At 49.5% G+C, this 23,164-nt stretch overlaps 2 protein-coding genes across 4 annotated transcripts; one reads left to right on the top strand and one right to left on the bottom strand.

Moving 5' to 3' along the window:
* Positions 1-577: 577 nt before the first annotated feature.
* On the bottom strand, positions 578-2,455 carry PERCC1 (proline and glutamate rich with coiled coil 1). Its single transcript, XM_084536449.1, has 2 exons — positions 2,316-2,455; positions 578-1,468 (listed from the first exon to the last, which is right to left on the bottom strand). The coding sequence occupies exons 1-2, from the start codon at positions 2,339-2,341 to the stop codon at positions 682-684; spliced, it is 813 nt and encodes a 270-aa protein (XP_084392575.1). The 5' UTR covers positions 2,342-2,455; the 3' UTR covers positions 578-681.
* Positions 2,456-4,946: 2,491 nt separating this feature from the next.
* Positions 4,947-22,823, top strand: LUC7L (LUC7 like). 3 transcript variants are annotated; one of them, XM_084537136.1, is made up of 11 exons: positions 4,947-5,131; positions 6,686-6,780; positions 11,735-11,833; positions 12,522-12,632; positions 13,327-13,470; positions 13,914-14,090; positions 14,924-15,012; positions 18,784-18,813; positions 19,758-19,922; positions 21,003-21,064; positions 22,462-22,823. In XM_084537136.1, the coding sequence occupies exons 1-10, from the start codon at positions 5,071-5,073 to the stop codon at positions 21,028-21,030; spliced, it is 999 nt and encodes a 332-aa protein (XP_084393262.1). In that variant the 5' UTR covers positions 4,947-5,070; the 3' UTR covers positions 21,031-21,064; positions 22,462-22,823. The 3 variants fall into 3 exon arrangements, with proteins under 3 accessions (XP_084393262.1, XP_084393261.1, XP_084393263.1); XM_084537137.1 differs by lacking the exon at positions 21,003-21,064 and adding an exon at positions 5,507-5,577 and having other exon boundaries at positions 4,948-5,131; XM_084537135.1 differs by lacking the exon at positions 21,003-21,064.
* The last annotated feature ends 341 nt before the right edge of the window (positions 22,824-23,164 follow it).

Below are 23,164 nucleotides of genomic sequence, written 5' to 3'. Positions count from 1 at the left end.
CCTGGGGAGCTGAGGCCCTGGGCTTGGTGCTGGGGGGTGCCCTATGAGGGGGAGTGCTGGGAGCCAGAGGTCCCTGGCAGGCCTGGGCTGTTCAAGGTTGCCCCTTCCTGGGTGCTTTTCCTTTTCAAGCCTGACAAAGAGCCACCACAAAGCCGGGGATGCCTCTGCCGGGCCTTGGTAACAGCGCTGGGCTCTGGCAGCAGCCAGGAGGCCTCAGGGAAGGGCTGGCTGTGCTGTGGTGCCGCCCTGTCCTCCCTCTGGGTCTGACACCCAGCGGGGTGGTGGTGGCAGGTCCCTGCTCCCTGGGCAGGCAGCGGGGTCCCTGGATGGCAGCCGGGTGCTTTATGAGGCCCTGCGCTGCCCTTTGCCCCGGCACAGCTGAGATAAGGGGACGGGATCCACGGAGTTGGGCCCGCAGAGCAAACACGGGCTGCTGGTTCCTCCAGCCATCCCGCTTCCCTCCTCCTGCTGCTCCTGGAGGGGCGCAGAGCCCTTTGTCACCAGCGGCAGGGCTGCCCCCGTCGCAGCGGCGGGTGGCGAAGGACACCGTGCACGCTCGTGCCTAGCGGGAGTCATTTATTCACTCGTCCCAGCTCCAGCTGCCCCAGCGCTGGCAGCGGGGCCGCGGTTTGATCATTAACTGGGTGGCACGTGGCGGGGCCAGGGTCCCCTCTGGTGGGCTCAGAGCCCCACAAAGGGCTCAGCATCCAGCCCCAGGCGGCCTGGTTCAGGAAGCAGCTCCCGCCCAGCACCCGGCAGCTCCGGCCCCGGCTCCACCGTCCAGTTGGCCAGGAGGTCGCTGAAATCGGGGGTGCCGGCGTGGAGGAGGCTGGCGGGGCCGGGGCCCGGCTCCTTCCAGAAGGAAGGCGGCAGCTTCCTCCTGTGCATGGGGGTGATGTGGCCGTATTTCCTCTCCAGCCGCTGCGTCTTGCCCCCGGCTGCCCGGGGCGGCAGGCACCGGTGCACGCCGTACTCAAAGAGCTCGGCCAGCGGCCCCAGCCTCTGCGTGGCCCCGGAGCCCCCCCGGGCCATCACTGCCTCGGGCTGGGGCAGGCTGGCGGTGCCCGGCTCGCGGGCGGTGCACCGGGGTGAGCTGCAGTCCTCGGGTGTGCCACGGCCCCCAGCGGGCTCCTCCTGGCCCCGCCGTCCGAAGTAGCGCTGGATGTCACCGCTGATGAGCTCCGAAAACCGGAGGAGCCTCAGGGTGGCCTCAGCAGCATTTGGGCCGGCCAGCTCCAGCCCCCTGCAGCTGGTGCTGTCCTCTGCTGCCTCCTCTTCATCCTCCTCTTCCTCCTCCTCTTCGTCATCCTCTTCCTCCTCCTCAGAGAGGTCGGGGAAGTCGGGTTCGGGGCGTGCGGGCAGCAGCAGGCCGTGTGGGAAGGGCGAGGGCAGCCGCAGCCCGGCCAGGGGCCGGATGACGCCTGCAGCCATGTCAGGGCGCAGGGGCAGCCCGGGGCCTGGACTCACCCTGCGGGGCAGGGACAGTGGGGTGAGGGTGGCAGCACCCCGGGGTGTCCCCGTCCCGGTGCCCCACAGCAGCGTTTGGCCCCAAGGTGGCAGCAGGGGGGTGCTGCGTGGGGCAGTGGTGGGGCAGCGGGGCTGTACCCCCCATCCGTGGGACAGGGGGCAACTGAAAACATCCCCCCGAGCCCTGGGATGCGGGGCAGCAGGGTTGTCCCTGCTATCCATAGGATGTGGGGAAGCACAGACACCCCCCAAGCCAGAGAGCAGGGTTTACATCCCCCCAAAAGGTGTGAGGCAGCAGGGTGTCACCCCAGGGCTGTGTGTGGAGCTGGATGAGGCCCTGGGCACGGCACCCTGCCACCATGGGGTGCACACCTGGGGTGCTGAGCCCCCTGCCCATGCAATGGTCCCGCAGGATTCCCTGTGGCAGGGCAAACCTCCCCGCACCACCCTGGCTGTCTCTGACCACAGCTGGGTCTTGCTGAGCTGCGCGAGGACCCCTCTGTGTTCATGGATCTGTTCCCTGGGGTCCCCAGCCCAGGCTCGCTGCGGGGCATTCTCAGCCACATGCCTGGGAGTGCCATCACCCGGCTCCAAGAGGCTTTGGGGGCAGCAGTGTCTCTGGGACAAATCCTGATGCCTCCTGGACAAGACTGGGACAACATCGCTGCTGCCCCTGTGCATCCCTCTGCACCCTGTCCCCTCCGTGGGGCTTCCAGTCCCCTCCATGGGGCCAGTCCCCTCTGTGGGGCCTCCCCGGTGCCACCCGAGGCTGGAGAACTGCCCCGGTGCAGGAGGGCATCGCCCGGGGCCACAGCTCCTCCGCTGCCTCGGCTCAGCTCGGCACTCACCTTGGTGCTGCTGCCCGGCCATGCATAGGCTCCCGCGCCGCTCCCCCTCGCTGTCCCTCCACCTGGGCCTGAAGTATTTATAGCGGAGCAGCGAGCTGACGGCTGGCAAATATTTGGTAGCTGTATTGTAATAGTAGACTCGGTAAACAGAGCTGGGGTTTGCTTTAGCACCCAGCAACGGGAGAGCGGCGCGGGGAGGGACGCGGGGACGGAAGGCAGGGCTCACCTTAATGGTTCACTAGCCAGGGGATTTTCAAGTGTTGTTCCTGTAGATTCACCTATTAAATCGGCAGCCCCAGCTGCCAAACTGCCTGCACACTTGTACCGAGGGCTCTTATCTCCCTGCTGATTGGAGGCGAAATCAAGCTTTGTCAAATAGGCGTAAAATTAAATTTCATGCTATTTTGACTCCTGGAGTAGGGATCTTCTGAAGAACACACTGCTTATCGGGCCATGCCTGTGCAAACAGGCGCTGCGGCCGTGACGGGCCAAACCTCCTGCCTGGAGCCTTTGCAGGGGTCCCACAGTGCTGGGCACTGCTCAGCCCCCTGTCTCCAACCTTGTGCTCCTCTGCAGACCCCGAGATGGTTGTGGAGCTCAGCTATGAGTCCCAGGGTGGGTTTTTGAGTATTTTGAGGTGTCAGGACATGGCCCCAGTGGTGTGGCTGGTGGGAGAGGCACTTTGGGGTGGAGCAGTGGGGCTGGGTGCCCCAAGGCGGGTGGCCCTTGTCAGTTGGTGCTGGATGCAGGGATGGGGACGTGCGTGTGGGAAGCAGCTGGGGCAGCCCCATGGCAGGGACAGCACCCAGGATAGCAGCACCCTCACCGCAGGCAGGGTGCTGGGATGCCCCATGCCTCCTGCGTGGCTGTGTTGGTCCGGGCAGGCTGTGAGCATGGTAGAGGACCAGCTGGTGACAACAGAGCAGCTTGAGGTGGCTGTGGCCCAGCTGTGCCATCTCTGTTCTGGCACTGGGACCTGCTCTGGTGTGGCCATCTGGGGGGACGCAGAGCACAGTCAGGGGACAGGGGACAAAGGACAGCTGGGGAACCTGGGTGGCTGGATGGGGACACAGGATGGTCAGGGGACACAGCACAACCCACGTGGGATACATGGGGACACATGGGACAACCCACATGGGAGGATACACGCAGGATGGCTGGCAGCCTGACACAGAGCCCAGCTGCCCAGCACCGTGCTGCAGCCCTTGCTGGGATGATCCCAGTGGGGTTGTGGATGCACTTTGGCCTTGGGGCCAGGCAGCCCCTGCTCCAGAACTGTCGTGCCCTCTGTTTGTGGGGCTGATGGTGGCTCCCAGTCTGCTCCCACAGAACTGTCCCTGTCCCTCAGCACTGAGACGGGCCCCCCAGCCCCTTGCACGGCACAGCACCGTTGGGGACAGTGCCACCCAAGGCACGGCTACCACCCACCGGGCCCCCACTGTCTGCAGCCCCAGGTGCCCCTTCCCCAGGGCCGACAGCAGGGACTGAGCTGTGGCACTGCCACTGCCACCAGCCGGGCCCCACAGTGCTGCTGTCCCCTCTACAAACGCTCACACTGGCAGCCCCGGGGGGACCCGCAGCCATTCTGCCCAGGCACCGCTGGGCAAACAGGGCCAGCGGGAGCTGATAAGCCCCGGGCACCCTTCGATCTGCTGCCTGACGTCACCCGCTGCCACCGCTGCCTGCCTGGCGCGGCCTGGCACAGCTTGGCACAGCCCAGAAGGGTTTGGTATGGGATAGCCTGGAACGGTTCAGTATGGGATAGTGTGGAATGGTTTGGCATGGGATAGTGTGGAACAGTTCGGTATGGCATGGTGTGGAACAGTTTGGTACGGGATAGCCTGGCACAGTTTGGTATGGGATTACCTGGAACAATTCAGTGTGGCATGGCGTGGAACAGTTTGGTATGGGATAGCCTCTAACATTTCGGTATGGCACAGCCTGTACAGTTTGGAATGGGATAACCTGGCACAGTCCAGTATGGGATAGCCTGGAACAGTTGGGTATGGGATTGCCTGTAGTAGTTTGACATGGCACAGCCCAGAATGGTTTGGTATGGGATAGCCTGGAACAGTTTGGTATGGCATGGTGTGGAACAGTTCGGTATAGGATAGGCTAGCACAGTGTGGTATGGGATTACCTGGAACAATTTGGTATGGGATAGCCTGGCACAGTTTGATATGGGATTGCATGGAACAATTCAGTATGGCATGATGTGGAACACTTTGGTATAGGGTAGCCTCTAACAGTGTGGTATGGCACAGCCTGTACAGTTTAGTATGGGATAACCTAGCACAGTTCGGTATGGGATAACCTGGCACAGTGCAGTACGGGATAGCCTGGAACAGCTTGGTATGGGATTGCCTGTAACATTCGGTGTGGCATGGCGTGGAACAGTTTGGTGTGGGATAACCTGGAACATTCGGTACGGCACAGCCTGGAACACTTGGGTACGGCACTGCCTGTAGCATTTTGGCACGGCACAGCCCAGCATGGCCTGGCACGGCCCAGCACGGCCCTGCCGCGGGTGCCACCCCCGCCTCCCCTCCCCGCCCCGCGGACTACAATTCCCGTCAGCCCGCGCGGCGCCGGGAGGGGCCGCTTCCGCCCAGCGCCCGCCGCCCGTCCGCCGCCGCCGCTCGTCCGCCTCCGAGGCCGGAGCGCGGAGCCCAGGCCGCAGCCCGGAGCCCGGAGCCGCCGCCCTCCTCCAGGCCGGAGCCGCCCGCCCGCCGCGGCCCGGCCCGGCCCCGCCGCCATGTCGGCCCAGGCGCAGATGCGGGCCCTGCTGGACCAGCTGATGGGCACGGCCCGGGACGGTGAGTGGGGGCGGGCGGGGCCTGCAGGAGACGCCGCGGCCCGGCCCGGCGCTGCCCCCCCCCCGCTGCGGGCACCGAGCCCGGGCCCGAGCCCGGAGCGGAGCGGAGGGGCCGGGGCCTGCGCCTGGCTCCGGGGCCTGCCCCTGGGGAGGCCCCGCTGCAGCCCGGGGTCCCGTCTGCGGCCTGCCGAGCGCGTAGAGCCGCTGGGCGCGGTGCAGGGCTGTGAGGTACTCGGCACTTGGCTTCCTAAGCGAACCAGTGCCCCTGCTCGCTCTCTCTCTCTCTCTCTGCGTGTTGAGTTGCTGTTGAATTGCTTCCCATCCTTTTATTTCATACAAACTGAACAATTGTGGCCCCTCTATTTTATTTATAAAGGTTCAGTGTATCTTTGCCTGCCTACATCAATCTGCAAGGGAGTTGCAGAAAAGCCTCATGTTCATCGAGCCGTGAGTCACAACCAATTTTTAAAGCTGTTATAACAAAAGAAAAGTGTTTGCTTTTTTTCACGAGTAACTTTAAAAGTGTAGCATAGAAAGAAAAAAAAAAAAAAAACAACAAAAAAAAAAACATTTTGAGTAGACACAACATTATTCCTGGATGCTTGCAAATCCTAAACTATTTTCATACGTTAGTATTCCACATACCTGTGTCATATACACAGCTTAGCTTTAAAATTGTCACATACCATTACCACGTTGCCTTTACTTTTATGTATCGTTCCCCTGACTTCCTTACTGCAGGTGTGGGCAAGAAAGCTTTTCCTTTAAAACTTTTCAACAGTGGGCATAAAATTCTGCAGCTGAGGTCTTGAAGAATGCAGATGGGTATAGTATATGTTGGAGCTCGCAGTGTGTATTGACTAACTTTGTTTCCTTTTTCTTTTTTCTTTTTTGCTTTTTCTGATATTGTCTTGTATAAGTGGCTCCTGAGTAAAATGTCTTCTGAGGGCGGGAGGCGGGTGGGAAGTACTTTTCACGTTCCAGGCCAAGACCTACAAGATTCAGCTTTGCACGGCCTTGGAAAACACACTGCTTACTTGGTTTTGAGACCAAGCGGACTGCTGTCTTAATTATCAGCTTAGCAAGTAGCAGTTGCCTATACAAACTGTCCAGCACAGCACTGTTCTATGATTCGTGACCCTCCGATAGCATGGGTTTCAGTATCTCCTGCCCCTTCATCACAGTAAAAAAATAAAAAGGGAGGGGGGTGAAAAAAGGAAAGCATTGGCTGCAAGCCAGACTGTCTCCTTTTTTCTCTTCTGGCTGTGCTGTCTCTTTATACGGATGACAGGCTTTGGACGTTACTTGGCTCGCCAACACTGTGTTTGACACGGTGTATTTGATGAATTAATGCTAAAATAGTATTTATTTTTTTTTGCCACTTAAAAGTTTTCCAGAATATCCTGCTACCCTATAAGCGTTTTCAAGTAATTTGGGGGAGCAGGAACGACAACTGTTTTAATCTGCATATTGAGGTGAAATGATCATACCAACATCTTTGTTACCTTATCAGCATTCTAATGTCTCCTTATTTAAAACCACAAATGAATTTCAGGAGATGAAACCAGACAAAGGGTGAAGTTTACAGACGATCGTGTCTGCAAGAGCCACCTTCTGGATTGCTGTCCTCATGATATCCTGGCAGGAACAGTAAGTACCTTCTCTGTAATAAGGAATTCTGGTAAGGCAGAGGTTGTTACAATTCTCTTGGTCTCCTCTGTGCCATCCTAGGTAACTTCTAGGAGGTGCAGCCCAGGAAACATCAGGCTTCCCTTGCCCTAGAACAGCTGCAATTTTATTTTCAGTTTTGGTGACCTGTGTTTGGAACCACTGAAGTCAGGAGTTCTCAGAATTTGCTCGAAATGCTTTTTCTCTTGCAATCTCACGTGAAGTTGCAAGATTACTTCTATTTTAACAGCCTGTGATAGTTAGGGTATGAAACTCCTGTGGAGGGCACGTCATAGCCTGGTTGAGCCAGCACATTGTCTTGGGTGCATTCTTCATTCCATTGCCTCTTCGGGTTAGCTGGATTTTTCTCACGAACTGCAATAGCCCTCAATTCTTGAGCTTTTCAGTCTCCTCGTTTAAACCACGTGATGTTTTCTGGATGGAACCTCAGCTTTTTTCATCATCATGGGTTGATGTGCTAATGGCAGGTTACAGCTCAGGCCAGCTTCGCCTTTAGAGTTGGTGTGAGCGGTGTGTCACTCCGCCTGACTGGTTTAAAACATTTGAGGCAGCTTCCTTAGCTGTTGCCCTCTGGGGATGCAGCTGACGAATTTTCAATGATTTAACTCAAATATTCTCTGTGTGAGCAAAAGGTGATGTGGTAACAGAGAGACTGTGTGGAGTAAGTATCCTATTAGGTGCCGGATGGAAGGTGCAGTCTGACTTTCAGAAGACGGTGTGTGTCTTCTGTGGTTGCTGGATTACATGATTGCAGGATGGAGATGAGTGGATATTGGAAATCCATCTTCATCCTTGCTGTTTGGCACTAACTACTCTGGCATTTCATGTTGTCCATCCACTTACACATTTTTTTTTTTTTTAATGCAGTCAATATTTATAGCCCTTCCTTCTGTCATTCTGAGAGCTGGGTTTGACACAGTGGGTTACCAACAAAGGGCAGGGCTGGCAGTTAACTCTGCCTCGGATTGTAACACTGTGGTCACAAAACTACAGTAGTGCCAGCAGAAAGAGCTTTAGCAACATCTGCCCTGGCTTTGAGCATGCAAACTTCAGCTTTTAAGTGGCTGTTGCTGCAAAGTAAGCCTGGAAGAGCTGAATACAAATTTTTGTATTTTTGAACCATTGTAAGGGACGCAGGGCAGAAATTTGAAGCTCAGATGTGTTTTCCAGCGGCTGCTCCATCAGCCTCCACATCACCTCACTCTGCTTCAGAATTGTAGAGCTGCTTAAATCACCTCCTGCCCGTTTCCATCCTTTGTGCAAGTCACGGTGGGTTGGGATGGATTTTTTCAACAGCTTTTTGAAGATGCTGCCTTCCGCCTCTTCTGATGTGCTTCCAGGAAGCAGGTAGGTGGTGAGCCGAAGGGGTCAAATGAAGGGATTGGAGCCAGTGTCAAAGCACAGGGGAAGCGTAAGGTGCTCAGGTGCATTGTGAATCTCCTGGGTATAGCAGCACATCAAAAAGCTTCTTGGTTCTGTTGTTACATGTGTGCAGTGAGTTGTCTCTTTACTCTTGCTGTGGAACTTGCAATCAGAAATCTCACCCAGGAGCAAGAAGGAAGACAGCTTTTGTGCAAGTGATCTCGTGGATCACTCGGATTATCTTGTGGTGGCCTTGAAGTGGCTGTGGAGCTCTCCGTGCTGCTGACAGCAGGTTCTTGGGGGCAAGAAAACATATTGGTGCCACAGGTCACTGTTGAAAGAACATGTGATGTCTGGAATGGGATTGACATTTAGCTGTCAGCACTACCAGCACAGAATGAAACACAACTGAGCTGTGCAGGCTCTCCTCGTGGACCCAGTCAGGTTTACGAACATCTTACAGTGCTCCGTTCATGGAGGAGATGTGTGGGTGGCTCAGCATTAACTGCACGGAGTGGTGTCTCTCTCTCTGGATGTGTGTTAATGCAAACGTCAGGATCTTGTATGTTTTTGGAAACTTCCAACAGGTGCTCTGAGCCTTCTTGTAATGGTTATGATACATCGTTTCCCCGAAGGCATTGTTCCTGCTGCATCGTTCAGGTACAGATAGTTCCAGGTAGTGGGAAGCTGGTTGGAGCTGAGCAGGCGACTGAATCTGGTCAGCAGCAATGATCAGTGAAATGTGATGAAGCACCTCTCACTGACCTTCAGGTGCAGAGTAGGAGAAAGAGTCTGGCCTTTAAGTAAGGCTCTGGACTTTTCTGAAAGCTGCAGGAGGCACGTTGGTGTTTGCTTTGTTTAGGTGGGCTGTGCCTGGCCATAAGAGCCCTAATCCATCAGTGGAAGCACACATGGGGATGGTGTCATCTGGTAATGCTGAATTTCTCATTCCACTAATGAGTGGACAGATGAGTCTGAAGGCTGTCCAGGGAGAACATTACTTGGAAATTGCATTCAGGGAAGTTCCGTGTCCCTCAGTGGGAGATAAGAAAGATGAAGTCTGTAGGTTGCAGAGGTGTTTCATGGGGATCTGTGCTTTCCTTTTTATAACTGGGCAAAGCTCCAGAGCTCTGATTACTTCTGAAGAACATTCCTTGTGGAAGCAGACCTGGTGAGTTAACGGTTCACTAGCGATGCTCGTAAGAGATACCTCAGGATGTACATGGATTGTGCAGCAAACGTGAGCAGGGCTGATGGTCAGTGACATCTTAATGTGTTAGGTCAGCATGTGCATGGGGAGTTAGGCCATTACTCAGGCTCTCCTGTCTCAAGAACCTGTATCACCAGCCAGCCATGGATATTGGTTGGAACAAGTCACAAACACTGCTGGAAAGGCTGAGTGTGTGATGACGCCTCCCTGATGGGACAAGGGTATTCTTTGAAACAGCAGGTCAAGTGATTTTACCTGAAGTGAGCAATACACATAAGAATCTTCGTGCACCCGGATATCTCAAAGGATCTGGAGGAAGACCTGAAGTTCACATGCTGATAAAGCCAGTGAATTCTCCCCTAGAGAGTGAGTTTAAGAGGATTGTTGCCTTTTAACAGAGTGAGAGGAATAAAGGACACATTGGCTCTTCTGAGGCTTTGGGTTGGAGCTCCTCTGAATTGGGGCTGTGGCTCAGCTTGCAAGAAGGGTTCAGATAAGAATAATTGTGATCTGTGACAATCCCAAGGAGGATTGCTCTTTCTCCCTGTATTGGAAAGGGATTTCAGTGGAATGACCAGACCATACAACTAAAAGATTTAGGTCACGTCATGCTTTAATGTTGTAGGAAGATTTTGTGGCAAAATTACAGTAGCTCTTCAGCCTTCCTTGAAAAGACTTGCCTGAAGATGAAATCTTTTAAGCTCTGAAAATACCAGAACAGTTGTGGTTTTTTTTTTTTTTTTTTTTTTTTTTTTTTGTAAGCATTACGTTTCCACTGCTAGAAAGCTCAACAAGGCTATTCCTGGATAAAGTGTCTGTAGCCTGCTATCTGTAGTCTCCTGTTTCTGGTAAATCTGAGCCAAGAGAGGAAGACTAAATAGTGACAAGTCCTTTTGAATTGTTTTCTTTGTTTAAAAGAAGTTACTAGCACAGGTAACTGCTGAAACCCCAAACGTTACCCGGTGGAGCTTGCTTTGGTTACCTTGTTTAATTCTCAACGCTTCCGCTGCTGCTGGCTGAACGCGTTGCTCCACGTGCATATCCCTGGCACCTCCTGCTTTAGGTTGTGGTGTTTTGCTGGGATTCTGCATTGGTCCCAGTTCAGCCGTATTTAGCTTCTTCTGCAATTCTGACTTCAGTGTTGCCGTGTTTAGGTTTGGGCTCCTTGGGACTAGGAGAGAAAGGGATGACTGGTCTGAGTGTTCCTTCACGAGCTCACCTGTACCCTGCCATTTGTACAGCGTGCTGTGGCTCATGCCACAGCCTTTTATTATTTTGGCTTTCAGAAATGTCTTATTCTTTTTCTATTTTAAGAATAAGATGAATGTTCTCTGTTACATATTAATAACATAAAAATGCAGTTTCTGTGTTCTGTATGCATAATTAAACTCAGTTATTTGGCTGTTAGCTACCAGATTGGGGAAACCCAGTAAATTTAAACTGCATTAACTGCAGTAGAGATGAAGAACAGAATTCAAGTCGGGGCTTTCTGGGAGAGGAGATGCTCTTTAATTCCCATGCCTTATGCGTAGGAATTAGCTCCGTTGAGCTGGTGGGGTTTAAAGTTGCAGCTGCACGTGGGAAGGGTTAGCTGTAGAATTACGAGCCTGCTGTAGGTGAGCGTGGAGTTCTGCTTTTCTAGCAGCCGTTCCCCTTTTTACCTTAAGTCCCTTTGTTCTTAGAATCATAGAATCACAGGATGGCTCGGGTTGGAAGGGACCTTAAAGCTCATCTAGTTCCAACCCCCTGCCATAGGCCGGGATTCCACCCACTAAATCAGGTTGCCCAGAGCCTCGTCCAGCCTGGTATTGAGTGCCCCACCGCCCTCTGAGTGAAGGATTTCCTCCTAGAGCATTTGTTCTTGACAGAGCATTCCATCTGTGTCCTGTGCCTTGGTATGTTTTGTTATGTTACTGATGTTCTTTCTGATGCAGATGTGAGCTTTGATCTCAGGGTATGAAGCTTTGTGTTTTGCTGTTCTGTAGCTCTGAAGCACCAGAGATGTTTGGAGTTGGTGCCTGCTGAAGAAGTTCCTGCTGCAGTATGCTGTGCCTTCCCAGCTCCTTCCCAGCAATTTGTAAGACTGCTGTGACCTACAGCAGGAGTAGGACTGGACTTAAAATATTTGGGGTGCTTTAATGTTGTCCTAGGAACTCCTAGAAGAGTGGTTCTAGCAAGCATGTGGCTTTTCTGGCTGGTTCTGTTATGACAGTTTAAGAGGAAGTTCTTCCTGAAGAGACTTTACTTTGATATTGTGCACCTGTCAAGAGTTAAGCATCTGCTGCTTGTTGCCATAATGGGGGGGGGGATTCTCGCATTAATTTTCCTTTTTCTTTTCAACAGCGAATGGACCTGGGAGAGTGTACAAAGATCCATGACTTGGCATTGAGGGCAGACTATGAGATTGCAAGTAAAGAGAGAGACCTGTTTTTTGAGCTGGATGTAAGTATGGAGGGTGGGTTTTGGAGTTATTTGGTTGAACAATAGAAGTCGGTGGGTATTTCAGCTAACCCTATTATTTGACATATTGTCTGGCAAGAATGTGCAGCCCCTTCCCAAATGTCAGCTTGATGCCGACATCAAATTGTAAACGTAATTATGACCCTGGCAACCCCATTAGTCCAGCTACCTGGGAGGCTCTTATGGCATTCCTTGCATCCCACACCTGCTGCTCTGTACCAGGTCACTGTAACCTAATGGTCTGTCCCAGAAGAAGAATTAATGTTAAAAGCCTTCTGCTCTGTGATTTCACTTCTGGCCAGATTTAGCTTTCTCTGATGGTACGAGCCTAGTGGAAGAGCAGTCATCTTCCGATTTCATGCAGTGCTTTTTATCTCTGCACCCGTTGCTCACGTAACGGAAGGTGCAGTACAAAGCAGCAGTTATTTGTGAATTCTGTTATATGTCAGAGTAAAGGAACAGTGTCAGGTTCCAGACAGATGACAGACATTAGGGCAGGGTTTTTTTTCTTTGACTTTCTGCAAAGCTTTTTATATTTTTTTTTCTCAAGGCAACTGTTCTTGAAGTTGTTTGTGCGCTGTATGGAGATTGCACCAGCTAGCTGTTGGCTGTCAAATTGGCTAACACATGGAGAGCATCTTGGTTCACAATTCTCTTTCTGAATGTGCAGGCTATGGATCACCTGGAATCCTTCATTGCCGAGTGTGATAGGAGAACAGAACTGGCTAAGAAACGCCTGGCTGAGACACAGGAAGAGATCAGTGCTGAAGTGTCTGCAAAGGTATCATCCTCTTGTTAAACCCTTGTTCTGAAAGGCTGTGCAAGAGCACTGGTGCTCTGCTGTCTCCTGACACCATTGATAGTGGGAAGCTGTGCTCCACAAAGACTGGCTGGATTCCAGCCATCACCCTCAAATGCTGCTCTGGCTGTTCTTGTGTCTCGTTCCGAGGGCTAGAGTAGGGTAAAATATGAACTCTAAAAGATGTTGCTTTAGCACATCTATAAGGTATATAGGTTTCCTGTCCCCTATTCAGTGTTCGTGTACCAGCTTAGGATAGTAAATCTATCCCGTGACTTGTTATCTTCTCATGTAGCAGATGCTCATGTAATTTCCTCATTGGGAACTTCTTTCACCAGGCCAGTACAAAACACATTTCCAAAGCTGGTTTTGTGGAGTCTCTCCTGTCCGATAAGCCATGAATGTGCCACTGTTTGCAGCAGAACTGATGATGTCCTGTCTACCTATGGTTACTTCATTTACTACCTGTCTAGAACTGTGTTGCCTGTACTTAGCCTACCAACATCTTTTTGTTGGGATTCCTTTGACTTTTGGAGATTGATGATGATCTTCAGCAGTGGCTTATTTATGTTAAACAGGTTTTCTGCTTTAAAGAAAAAGGAAAAGTTGTCCTGCAATCTTTGGCAAGCTTTTTGTCTTACCAAAAAAAAAAAAAAAAAATTCTTATTTTCTGTAGGCAGAGAAAGTACATGAACTGAATGAAGACATTGGAAAACTCCTAGCTAAAGCTGAGCAGCTGGGAGCTGAAGGAAATGTTGATGAGTCTCAAAAGATCCTGATGGAAGTGGAAAAAGTCCGAGCAAAAAAGAAAGAGGCAGAGGTATGGTGGTGTTCTGGGAATTGTAACAGCTGGTTGAGCTGTGTGATAAACAGCTGGGCAGGTCCTACCTCTTATTTTGCCAGCACCTCCTCTTTCAGTTCCAGCAATGTGCTGGCAAGTAGTTGGCGGTGTAGTGTGATAGACAAACAAAAGCTCTTTAGAAACTTTTATCTGGTGAAGAGAGATGACTTGGAGGGGGTGGCAGTTCTTTCTCTGAAAGATCTGGTCACTCTGAAAGATTTAGTCACTACTCTATCCCACTTACAGGGATAGACCAGCAGGGCAGCTGCGCTTGCAAAGTGTTTTGTATGGCACCTCCTTTATATTGAGGGTGCTTTTATGACCCCTGAAAGCAGCAGTGTTGGTTTTTGCAGAGGTTACCCTGGAGGGTTGAGGTTGTGTAAGGACTCCTTGACATTTGCCTGGTTTTTGCCTTCTTTCAGGAAGAATACCGAAATTCAATGCCTGCATCCAGCTTCCAACAGCAGAAGCTGCGTGTGTGTGAAGTCTGTTCGGCGTATCTGGGTCTCCATGACAATGACCGGCGTCTTGCTGACCACTTTGGAGGCAAATTACACTTGGGTTTCATTCAGATTCGTGAGAAGTTGGATCAGCTGCGGGTAATCTTGTCTGTTTTAATCCTTCTTGCAGTTCTGAGGTTATTCAATATTTATATTAAGCTCATATAGAATTCTTTTCAGTCCTTGTATAAGCCCAGAAATCTCTGATTTCTGAATCCTGGAAACTTCAAATCGAGATTTGCCTAGCCTCATCGTGCGGTCTGTTCTGGGTAACTAATGTTGGACCCTTAGAATAAATAGGTCAAACTAGACTGCTGCTGTAACTTCTTCCTCAACTACACGTGGCTGTACTCATGGTCTTTCTCATTGGTTTGGCTGAAATTTGTCACTGAGTTTTCTGACTATCTAAGAGCGCTCTGAGACCTCTTAATGAAACGCTTTAACTGGAGTTCCATGTAGTGCTGTTAAGGAAGGAGGTCGGTGGTAGCTGAAGTGCTGATCAGCAGTTTTCTGGAATGGTTTGTAATGGCCAGGTGGTACTAGCCTTGCTTGCAGGCAGGAACCTTTAGCCTGCTGGAGTAAGAGCGGTGATCCCTGTGCCGTACTCCTCAGAATATTGAGGTCAGTGCCTTGATTGATTATGGCACAAGACCAGGGCACTCTTCTGTTGTGTATAATTGTGGTGAGACAGACCCTTGCCTCAAAGCCTGTGGGCTCATCATTTAGGGCGCAAGCACAGCAGATTTGTGAGTGGCATTTCTTGGGCTGATGCAGGTTAGTGCAGTTGTAAGGAAAATGAGAATCTTTATGGAGATCTGGACTAGCACATAAAATACTGTGAAACAGGTCCCTGTCTCACTATGTGAATAGTCTCCCTGCAGATCTCTATCCTGTTACCGTATGGCTGAAATATGATGTAAATTTCTTTCTAGAAAACGGTGGCAGAAAAGCAAGAGAAGAGAAACCAGGATCGTTTGAGACGGAGAGAAGAGAGAGAACGAGAGGAGAGAATGGGCAGACGGTAGGTGAAAGTCAAAACCAGCTTCATAAAACAGTTACTGAAATAATTTCTTGTATCTTAGTATTGCAGGAAAGCAGCATGTGCTGCTGGATCAACTGTTGGACATGCTCTGGATGCTGTGTGAACACCTTGGCGTTCAATTTGGAATGAAAACAAATGCACAGAATCCCCACGTTAAAGTGATTGTGTATTATTTTAACCCCCACTGTGTATCTGAAAGATAGAAGCTCAGAAGATGTGCAGTCTTCAGGCTTACGTTGGTCTAGTCCCTGTGGCTGGGGAGTCTGGATGAAATGACCTCATCTATTGCATCCAAGTGGGAAAACTTAGAACGAGTGCTAGGTCTGCTCAGATGGCTCTTGTCATGCAAAAGTTCTCTGGGTAGTCCTCCTTGCTTCTAGGCTAGGAGATGACAGCAGAGTGGAGCTAGTATCCATGAGCCAGGTGGCAGGCTGCCTGACTTACTCAGAAACTTTTCTACAATAGCAGTGAGGTACGTTTGGCACAACTTTGGAGGATGCTTTCCAGGACGTCTCTGGGCTGTCCTGCACAGAAGGATCCCAAGGAGTGGCTGGTTGTGGCAGTTGTGGCCGTGTGTGTCACCTTCTGCTCATACACGTGTAATCCTGGAGCCTGGGAGTGGCTACCACGTTGGTATTCCCATGACAAGTTCTTCTGCCTCTTGCCAGCTGAACTGGAAGAACTAATTCTTCCGTGTGCGTAAACAGCTCGGTTAAACAGCCTGGCATGAAGACAGCGGTTATTTATTGGTGGTGGTCACACAGAGGAAGTGGCTGAGTAGGAGCGCTGTTCTTGTCACAGCTTTTTGCCAGTTACCTCATGTTTCTCCTCAGTCTTATATTTGAATCTGAAAAAAAACACCTTGCTGCATGTGGAGAGTTCTTTTTGACCCTCAGTGTCAACTGAGGCGTCTGTTTCAGGCGTCCTCTGAGGCATATGAGCTACATAACTGCAGTGTGTCTCAGGTAGTGCTGCCCTCTGGGTATACGTTTCTGGAAATGCTAGCAAACAAGTACCAGAGCTGAAGGACCTTGGTTTTCTGTGGTCTGGGGCTTGGCAATTGTCGTGCATGAAGATGTAAGCTCCAAATTGTCATGCGTTCCCTGATTTGAGTATTTTATTTGGGTTCTCTCACTGGGGATTGCCTGGTGTCATAGGAAGTGCTAGTTCATGCTGCAGCTTTCTGCTGAACTGCAGCACTTTATGATGAGCCTTGCAGCTTTCTGGCCTCTGTGCAAGGTTGTCAGTAGTGCAGTTGTACTTGAGAGCTACAGAATGTGGAACTGGCTGCTGAACCCAAGAGTCAGATGAATGGGACTGATGCGTGTTGGTGTTCTGGAGACAAAGATGGCAATGAGACAAGAAGCATCTTCCCACGCAGCTGTTTCGTGGTAGGCTTGTTCTGGCTCGCAGAAGGACCCCTCTAACCTGGAGAGTGTCTCTCCATAGTCTCTTGTATTCCTGGAGTTTGTTTCTGCGTGAAATTGGTTCAACCCAGTGGTTGCCTTCAGGAAGAGCACTCTGGATCTCTAACTTGGTCTGTGTCTCCCCAACCTCTCATCTCTGCTTTCTCCTTTCTGTAGCACGTGTGTATTTCATGTGTATTCCCAAAATCTCAGCTCCTGGGAGTTAAGGAGGCTCTTGTGTTCACAGCATAGGTAGCTCACATGTGGATGCATCTGATAAGGGGTTTCTGAATATTTCATGCTATAAATATAACAGTGTTAAGAATTGGGATGAGTTGGCCTGGTGTCTGATTTCTTGCTGGTTTTATATTTTGCACCAGTTAGTCTGTGGCAGGCCTTTTCCCTCTCTCTGTCTGGAGGCACCTCTGTGCTCCTCTGTTCAGATGTCAAAAAAAAGCATGTTTTGATGGTGGAGCCAGGGATGATGTATAGGGGAGGTCAAACTGTTTTCCTCTCTAAAATGGGAACTTGACACAAAGAAGGAAAACAGTTTTCCCAGTGGATGCTTAATGTCAACTGGGACTAGAGCCCAGATCAGTTGATTTCTAAGCACCTGCTCTTCTGGGTGCTGTGCAATGCCATGCTTACAGGGGTGTTTTTCTGACAAAAACTGATCAGTGACTTCTAGCAACTTCAGAGACTACCTGTCTTAAGCAGAACTTGATACTTAAGGAACCACAGAAAACGTGTTTCCTGCATAACTTTTATTGTTTTGTCTTCATGTGCAGCGTCTTCAGGGGGGTTATTCAGCAAGAGGAAGAATGCCACTTGACTTGGAGAAGTCTTTTGTGGCTTTTAGGCATTGTGACACATTATGGAAGCCTGTGGATGGGTTTGAAAAACTCTTAACTCTTATAGATGTTATTAATTTGTCAAATAAACTGTTTTCCATGTAGGAATGAGTGAATGGTTTTGTTGCCCCTAGTGGTGAATGCAGAGAAGTTCTGTGTTCTGTGTTTGGTGTTGCTGGTGACTGCTACCCAGTGATCCCTTAGGACTGAAATTCTCTGGAGAGCTGGCATGTTTGGAAGGGCAGACAGCAGTATTTGCTTGCCAAGTACACCAGCAAACAAGACTATGGAGTTGCTGAATGGATTTCCTTTTTAGTAAGTTAGGCAAAACATACATGTAGGTTATGAAACTCAGCACATAGCATCTGTGATGCAGGACAGAAAAAATAATAAAGCGCAGCTTTTGACTTGGCTGGGCAGCATTCATCTGCTGTGACCTGATGTCTACTGATTCAGGCTGGTAAGGAAAGTGCAGCTTTTTTGGATGCTTCCTGAATTTTCAAAAGCTTAGCGTTATGGAGTGATTATCAGGAGTTTGTGTGCACTCCTGCTCAGATCGTAGTCACAGAAGGGTGACCAGGCTTCTTGCAGGGGATGTGGAATAGCTTTGTGTGGATGTGTGCACCAGTGATTCAGAATAAAGTGATCAGGAGGAGAAGAACGTGAAGAACTTGGAGTAACGACAACCATCAAAAAATACAACTGCCTGCCAGGCCTCTCCAGTGCGTCCTGCAGCTCTGTCACTTCTTGTTACGTGAGAAAGTAGGTGTGTAGCTATTGCCTTGCTCTCCTGGTTTATCAGCTTTGCCTTCATCTGGTCTTGTCATGCGTGGCCTGGTCTTGTCATGCAAGGTTTATTCACCTGACTCCCAAGGTCAGCTCTACCTGGTTTACACTCCTTTTACCTGAAGTCCTTTCTAAATTTCTGTTTTTTCTTTCTACTACGATTGAACTCTTGTGTTCATTGTGAAGGGATGTCAGGGCATATTGATTCTTTTAATATTGTCTTATCCAGGTATGGTTTTAAAATGTATTAATAAAGTAGATACTTCTTTCTCTTTTTTAAAATTTTATTTGTGTGTAACTTTCATCTGCATCTCCTGTACGCTGCTAAACAGCTCCGTGGCTGTGTAGCTGGAGCATCCCCTGTGAGTCTGTATGCAGTGGGAGCAGTTAAGGGTTCAAGGCGAAATCACTAAACAGAGGCTGGCTGCTTTTCAAGTAGAGCAGAAAGAGGCTGTTCAGTCTGTGTGAAGTTCGGAGGTAGGCTGGCTTCGAATGTGGCCATGGAGAAAAAGGAAAGGCATTGTCCTTCAGGCGGAGTGGCTCCTTGAGTGGTGCTGAGCAAGGATGTTGCAGGAGTTGAAAGAACTGTAATGTTATTTACAGACTGTCAAAAGTTGGGAAACTACAAACAAGCCCTGTAAAAACTAGTGTTTCTGCAATGTTCTGCAACTGTACCTTCTCTCACTTAACTCTCCTCTCCTTTCTAGGTCTGGATCAAGAAATAGAGATCGTCGAAGGTGAGTGCAGTTCTCCCAAATGCCTATTTGTGTTTTTATCTAGTTACTGTGTTTTTTCACGGGTCTCATAAATGGAGCTCATTCTGCGCCACAGTCATTTTGTTTTGCTCCCTGAAAGAAACAGGAGCTACTGCTTGGGCACTTCTGCAGGGTTGTGCAACCCATGTCCCTGTTGGACTAGAAAGCATCTGCTGGCTAGCCCAGGTGGGACAGAGGGTGCTGTGTGCTCCATGATACCAGTCTAAGAACACACTCAATACCTTTTTCAATAAATGTCTAATACCCCTTGATAGTTTTTGTATCTGAAATGTATCTATTATATATACTACTTCAGATGTAAAAAAAAAAAATAATAATAATAAAAAAAATAATAATAATTTTAAAAGAAAGATTCAAGATGAAAGCCCCAACATCTCTGTGAAGAGCTTGCCTTTATGGTATGACAGCATTCCATAAGTGATCACATACCTGGAGGTCATCTTCTCTCCTGTTTCCCACATACATTGGCATCCTTTATTTTGATTTTAGAGCAGATTGAAACAAATCAATTTTGAAAGTGCAGTACTTTCACAAGGGGGGCTCCTTTTGGCAGGCTGCCATACAGGTTGTGGTAATTTCACGTGAGGTTTATTTTGCCTTCCCTTCTCCTCCTTCAGTCAAAGTGAGACAAAATATTGCAGTTGGTAGGCTGTGCTCTGGGCATCACCACGTGCTGATGTTAGTGGTGCAAGTGATTTTCATAAGCTCCCCATCAATTCGAATTTACCGTCTGGTGTTTTGTTTGTAGCGTGAGCCCAGGAAGGGAGGAGTATGTTCACCTGGGGGGTGATCTGTGCTGCTGATGCTTGGGGTCGGTGTTGCTCTGGAATGTGTGAGGGTGCAGGTGTACAGAGGGGTTGAACTGGCCCATCTCCGGAGCCTGAGGCAGTCTGTGTCCCCTTCAGATCACGGTCTCGGGACAGGAGGCGGAGGCGCTCGAGGTCGGCTTCCCGTGAACGGCGGAAGTCTCGCTCCAGGTCCCGAGACCGGCACAGGCGCCACCGGAGCCGTTCCCGCAGCCACAGCCGAGGTCACCGGCGGGGGTCCAGAGACAGGAGTTCAAAACACAAGTACGTATTCCTCACATGAGTGCTTCTCTGCAAAGGGGAGTCCCTGGCATCACAGAGAGCCTCCTCTGATCCTTAGAGTGAGCAGGAGTCTGACGGGTTTCTCAAGTTAGAAGCTGCACGTGCCCTGTACCAGCTCCTGGGCCAAAGCAGTATTCCCCAGTGGCAGTCTGTAGATGGCCTCACATGGGCACAGTGCCTTTGCAGCAAGGTCCCAGCTTGAGAGTGGAGTCTAAGAGATAAAACTGTCATTCCCCAAACTGTGGTGCTGAGCCTTGAGAAATTGCTGGGTTTCTTGCATAAGCAGCAGCTCATAGTCATGCTGGTGCTCACTCAGCCTCCCCAGGCATGTAAAACCCAAGTAGCAGAGGCAGTTCTGACATTACATTTCTGTGTTTACTTTCTGCTTCCCAGCTTCTTGCTATCAGTGCTGGAATGGGGAAGGGAAGAGTATGATTTGGGAACTGGGGGAGGCCTTCTATTAGGGTAACAAAAAAGCTAGTTGAGAGATTTTTAAAAATCTCCATTGGGTGAGGGAGGGAGAAAAACAGCTGGAAGGAGGAGTTATACCATTCTGTCACTGAGGAGAAACCCTGTAGTCTGAGAAAGGGCTTTAAGCCTCTTCTGAAACTCAGCAACACGCCCCCTGTGCTGGAGGAAGGCTGAAGCAGGCATGTGTATGTAGGAGTATTAGGAAAATTGAAATGAAACCATGTGTTTCCTTACAGCCCTTCCAAACCCAGAAGCAAGTTTACCCCCAGGTGCTCGCTGAAGTTAGGATCTAGCCTTTATTTTAATGCCCTTAGTTAATAGGGGAGTGCTTAAGGAGTGTCTCACCTGATTAGGCACTGCCATTTAAGTACGATTCAAGAAACAAACCTACTGTTGTGTGCCTTGTGTCACTTTAGCTAAGGGGTAAAAGAACATATTTTAAAAATACCCGATGAAGGGGAGGGGAATAATGGTATGAAAAAAAGTCTGTTAATACGTGGGGGGTATGTGTGTGTGTGAATACTGTTGATTCTCCAATGGCTGAGATACTAAAGTCCTTTTTTAAATCTGTCTTGAACATGAAAAATAAAGAAAAGAAGTTTGGACAATTAGGAAGTGAGGAAGACCCTGTAATAACTATTACTAAAGAGCAGGTAAGGGATGACTTCGAAAACCTTGAACACATTCAATCAGCCCATTGAGATTGTAGGAGGACTGGCTAGCTGACATACCTCCACAGAGTTACTGAGCTGGGGAGAGACCAGTGTCAGTTTAAGAAAACAAAGCAAAATGAACAAACAGGAAAGCGTTATTCCCTGGAAAGGGTGTAGCTTCTGTTTTCACTCAGAGTGAACAAAGCCTACATTCTGGTTCTGCTGGTCTGAAGTCTTGGTTCTATAAAGAAATAGCCTGTCACGGGATTTGGAGGTCTGAGGGTAAGAGAACTATGGAGAGCATGGCCTGTTGTGGGGACAGGAAAAGAGTTAATTTAATCAAACACTCATGTTGTTTCTTGTCTTCCAGTTAAGTGACACAATTTAAAGTAACGAAAATGAAGTGGCTCAAGATACAGAGGGCTGTAAGGTTTTAATGTAATTGTGCAAGAGTTCCAAACTTTAAAACCAACACGAAGGAAAGCTGGAACCTGTAAGATGCCTGCCAGGTCCTCTTCTTGTGACTACAAAGTAGGACCTGTGTGCTGAGTCCTAGAGTACAACCTGCTGGCTGTGCAGGGTCTCTGACAGCCTCTGCCTGGTTCCACAGGCGTATGGGCTGCTAGAGAGAATTAAGGGCCAGCACCTAGTTGATAAGCAGATTTCTGACAGTTGGCATGAATCATACAGGGTAAGAGCCTTTTAGGATTGTTTCTAGTATGAAAGCCTCTGCTTAATGCTGTGTGGGCTGACACAATGAAGCACTGTTGAAAATCTGTAGCTATCATTTCAGCAGGCTGTGCAAAGATTTGCCTGTTGTGTGCTCCAAATTAAAAATTGGTATCATCCTGACTTGGAACTCAGGGTGCTTGGGATGGCTGCTTGTCAGATGCAGAGTGACAGAAGCCTAGGCCTGAGCAAGCCTTTGAATCCAAAGAATACAGCTGGTATTTAAAGCAGTTGAGCAGAAGTCTGCTAGCTTAAAGTGTAACCCCAAAAAAACCCTCTATAAAAGACACAAGCAGTGCTGAATGACAGGTGAGGAAGAAATTGCTGGTGCTTTAGTACAGCCTAGTAAACTAGCAAGGCACAATGGGAACACCTCAGAGGGACCCTGTGGCAACAGCTGTGGAAGGCTTACTCTTAAGGAGAGACTAACAGGGGCTGTGCTGTGCACTGGGCACTGCAAGCTTTATGTGAAATACTCAGGTGTGCAGAGGGACCGGGGCTTCTATTTGGGCAACACTTCTCCTGATGTTACAGTCCCTGGGCACATTTTTGTAAGAAACTTGTGTTATGTCATAGCCCTGTTAGGAAAAATGTTGATGTGTTGTGCATATTTTATTCAAATTCTTTCATCTGTGGAGCTTATAGCAATGGTTTACTTTGTACTTCAGATCTTCTAGAGATCGATCTTCAAGAGAGAAGTCCCGAGACAGAGAGAGAAAAGAGAAGAGCTCTTCTGAGAGGCGGCACGAGAGCACAAATGGCAAATCTCGTTCCAAGAGATCAGAAGAGAGAGAAGCTGGCGAGATCTGAACTCAAATGATCTGTGTTGCACTGTAAATAGTCTGATAAACATTCTACACAAAGCCTAAATTTCCCATTTATATTTACTGAATACAACTCATCTTTTGTAGTTTTGAATTTTTATTGTTTGGCAGATAGCTGTGAGTTTGTAGAGACACAGAGTTACGTACTGTTTAACAGGTTTTGTTTTAGTAGGAATAAATAAAGCTGACCGATCGTTTTCAATTCAGGCCGGCGTTCGCCCCGTGTGTGTTGTGATGCGATGAGCGCGGCAGGTGGGGAGCTGAGCTGCTGTCCTGTTTGTGATGCTTTTCAAAAAGATTTTACCTGATGCTTTGCACAGTTGGAGTTTGCGATCATTTGTAGTGCTGGTTCCAATTTGATTAATTTTTTCTTGTATGTTAAATGGAGAGGGTTGGGTTTTTTATCCCTTTTAGCATCCAGCCACCTCATTTTTAAGTCTCCAGCCTCTGGGAGCTGCCTCCCTGCTCCGTGTTGAGGCAGACGGTGCTCGGCCCTGCTGTGCCCCTTTGTCAGCAGCTCTCGATTTTGTGAGGGTGACCAAAACTT

This window comes from Aythya ferina (genome assembly GCF_964211825.1).
Source record: "Aythya ferina genome assembly, chromosome: 15".
NCBI lineage: Eukaryota > Metazoa > Chordata > Aves > Anseriformes > Anatidae > Aythya > Aythya ferina.
Note: the sequence above shows the minus strand (reverse complement) of the source record. Positions and strands in the feature narration are given on the sequence as shown.

Coding starts and splice junctions, on each gene's coding strand:
- PERCC1 (XM_084536449.1), bottom strand. CDS start 2,341: ATGCATGGCCGGGCAGCAGCACCAAG. Junction 1,469..2,315: donor GGCCGGGCAGCAGCACCAAG/GTGAGTGCCGAG, acceptor CCTGCCCCGCAG/GGTGAGTCCAGGCCCCGGGC.
- LUC7L (XM_084537135.1), top strand. CDS start 5,071: ATGTCGGCCCAGGCGCAGATGCGGGCCCTGCTGGACCAGCTGATGGGC. Junction 11,834..12,521: donor ACCTGTTTTTTGAGCTGGAT/GTAAGTATGGAG, acceptor CTGAATGTGCAG/GCTATGGATCACCTGGAATC. Junction 14,091..14,923: donor AGAAGTTGGATCAGCTGCGG/GTAATCTTGTCT, acceptor ATTTCTTTCTAG/AAAACGGTGGCAGAAAAGCA.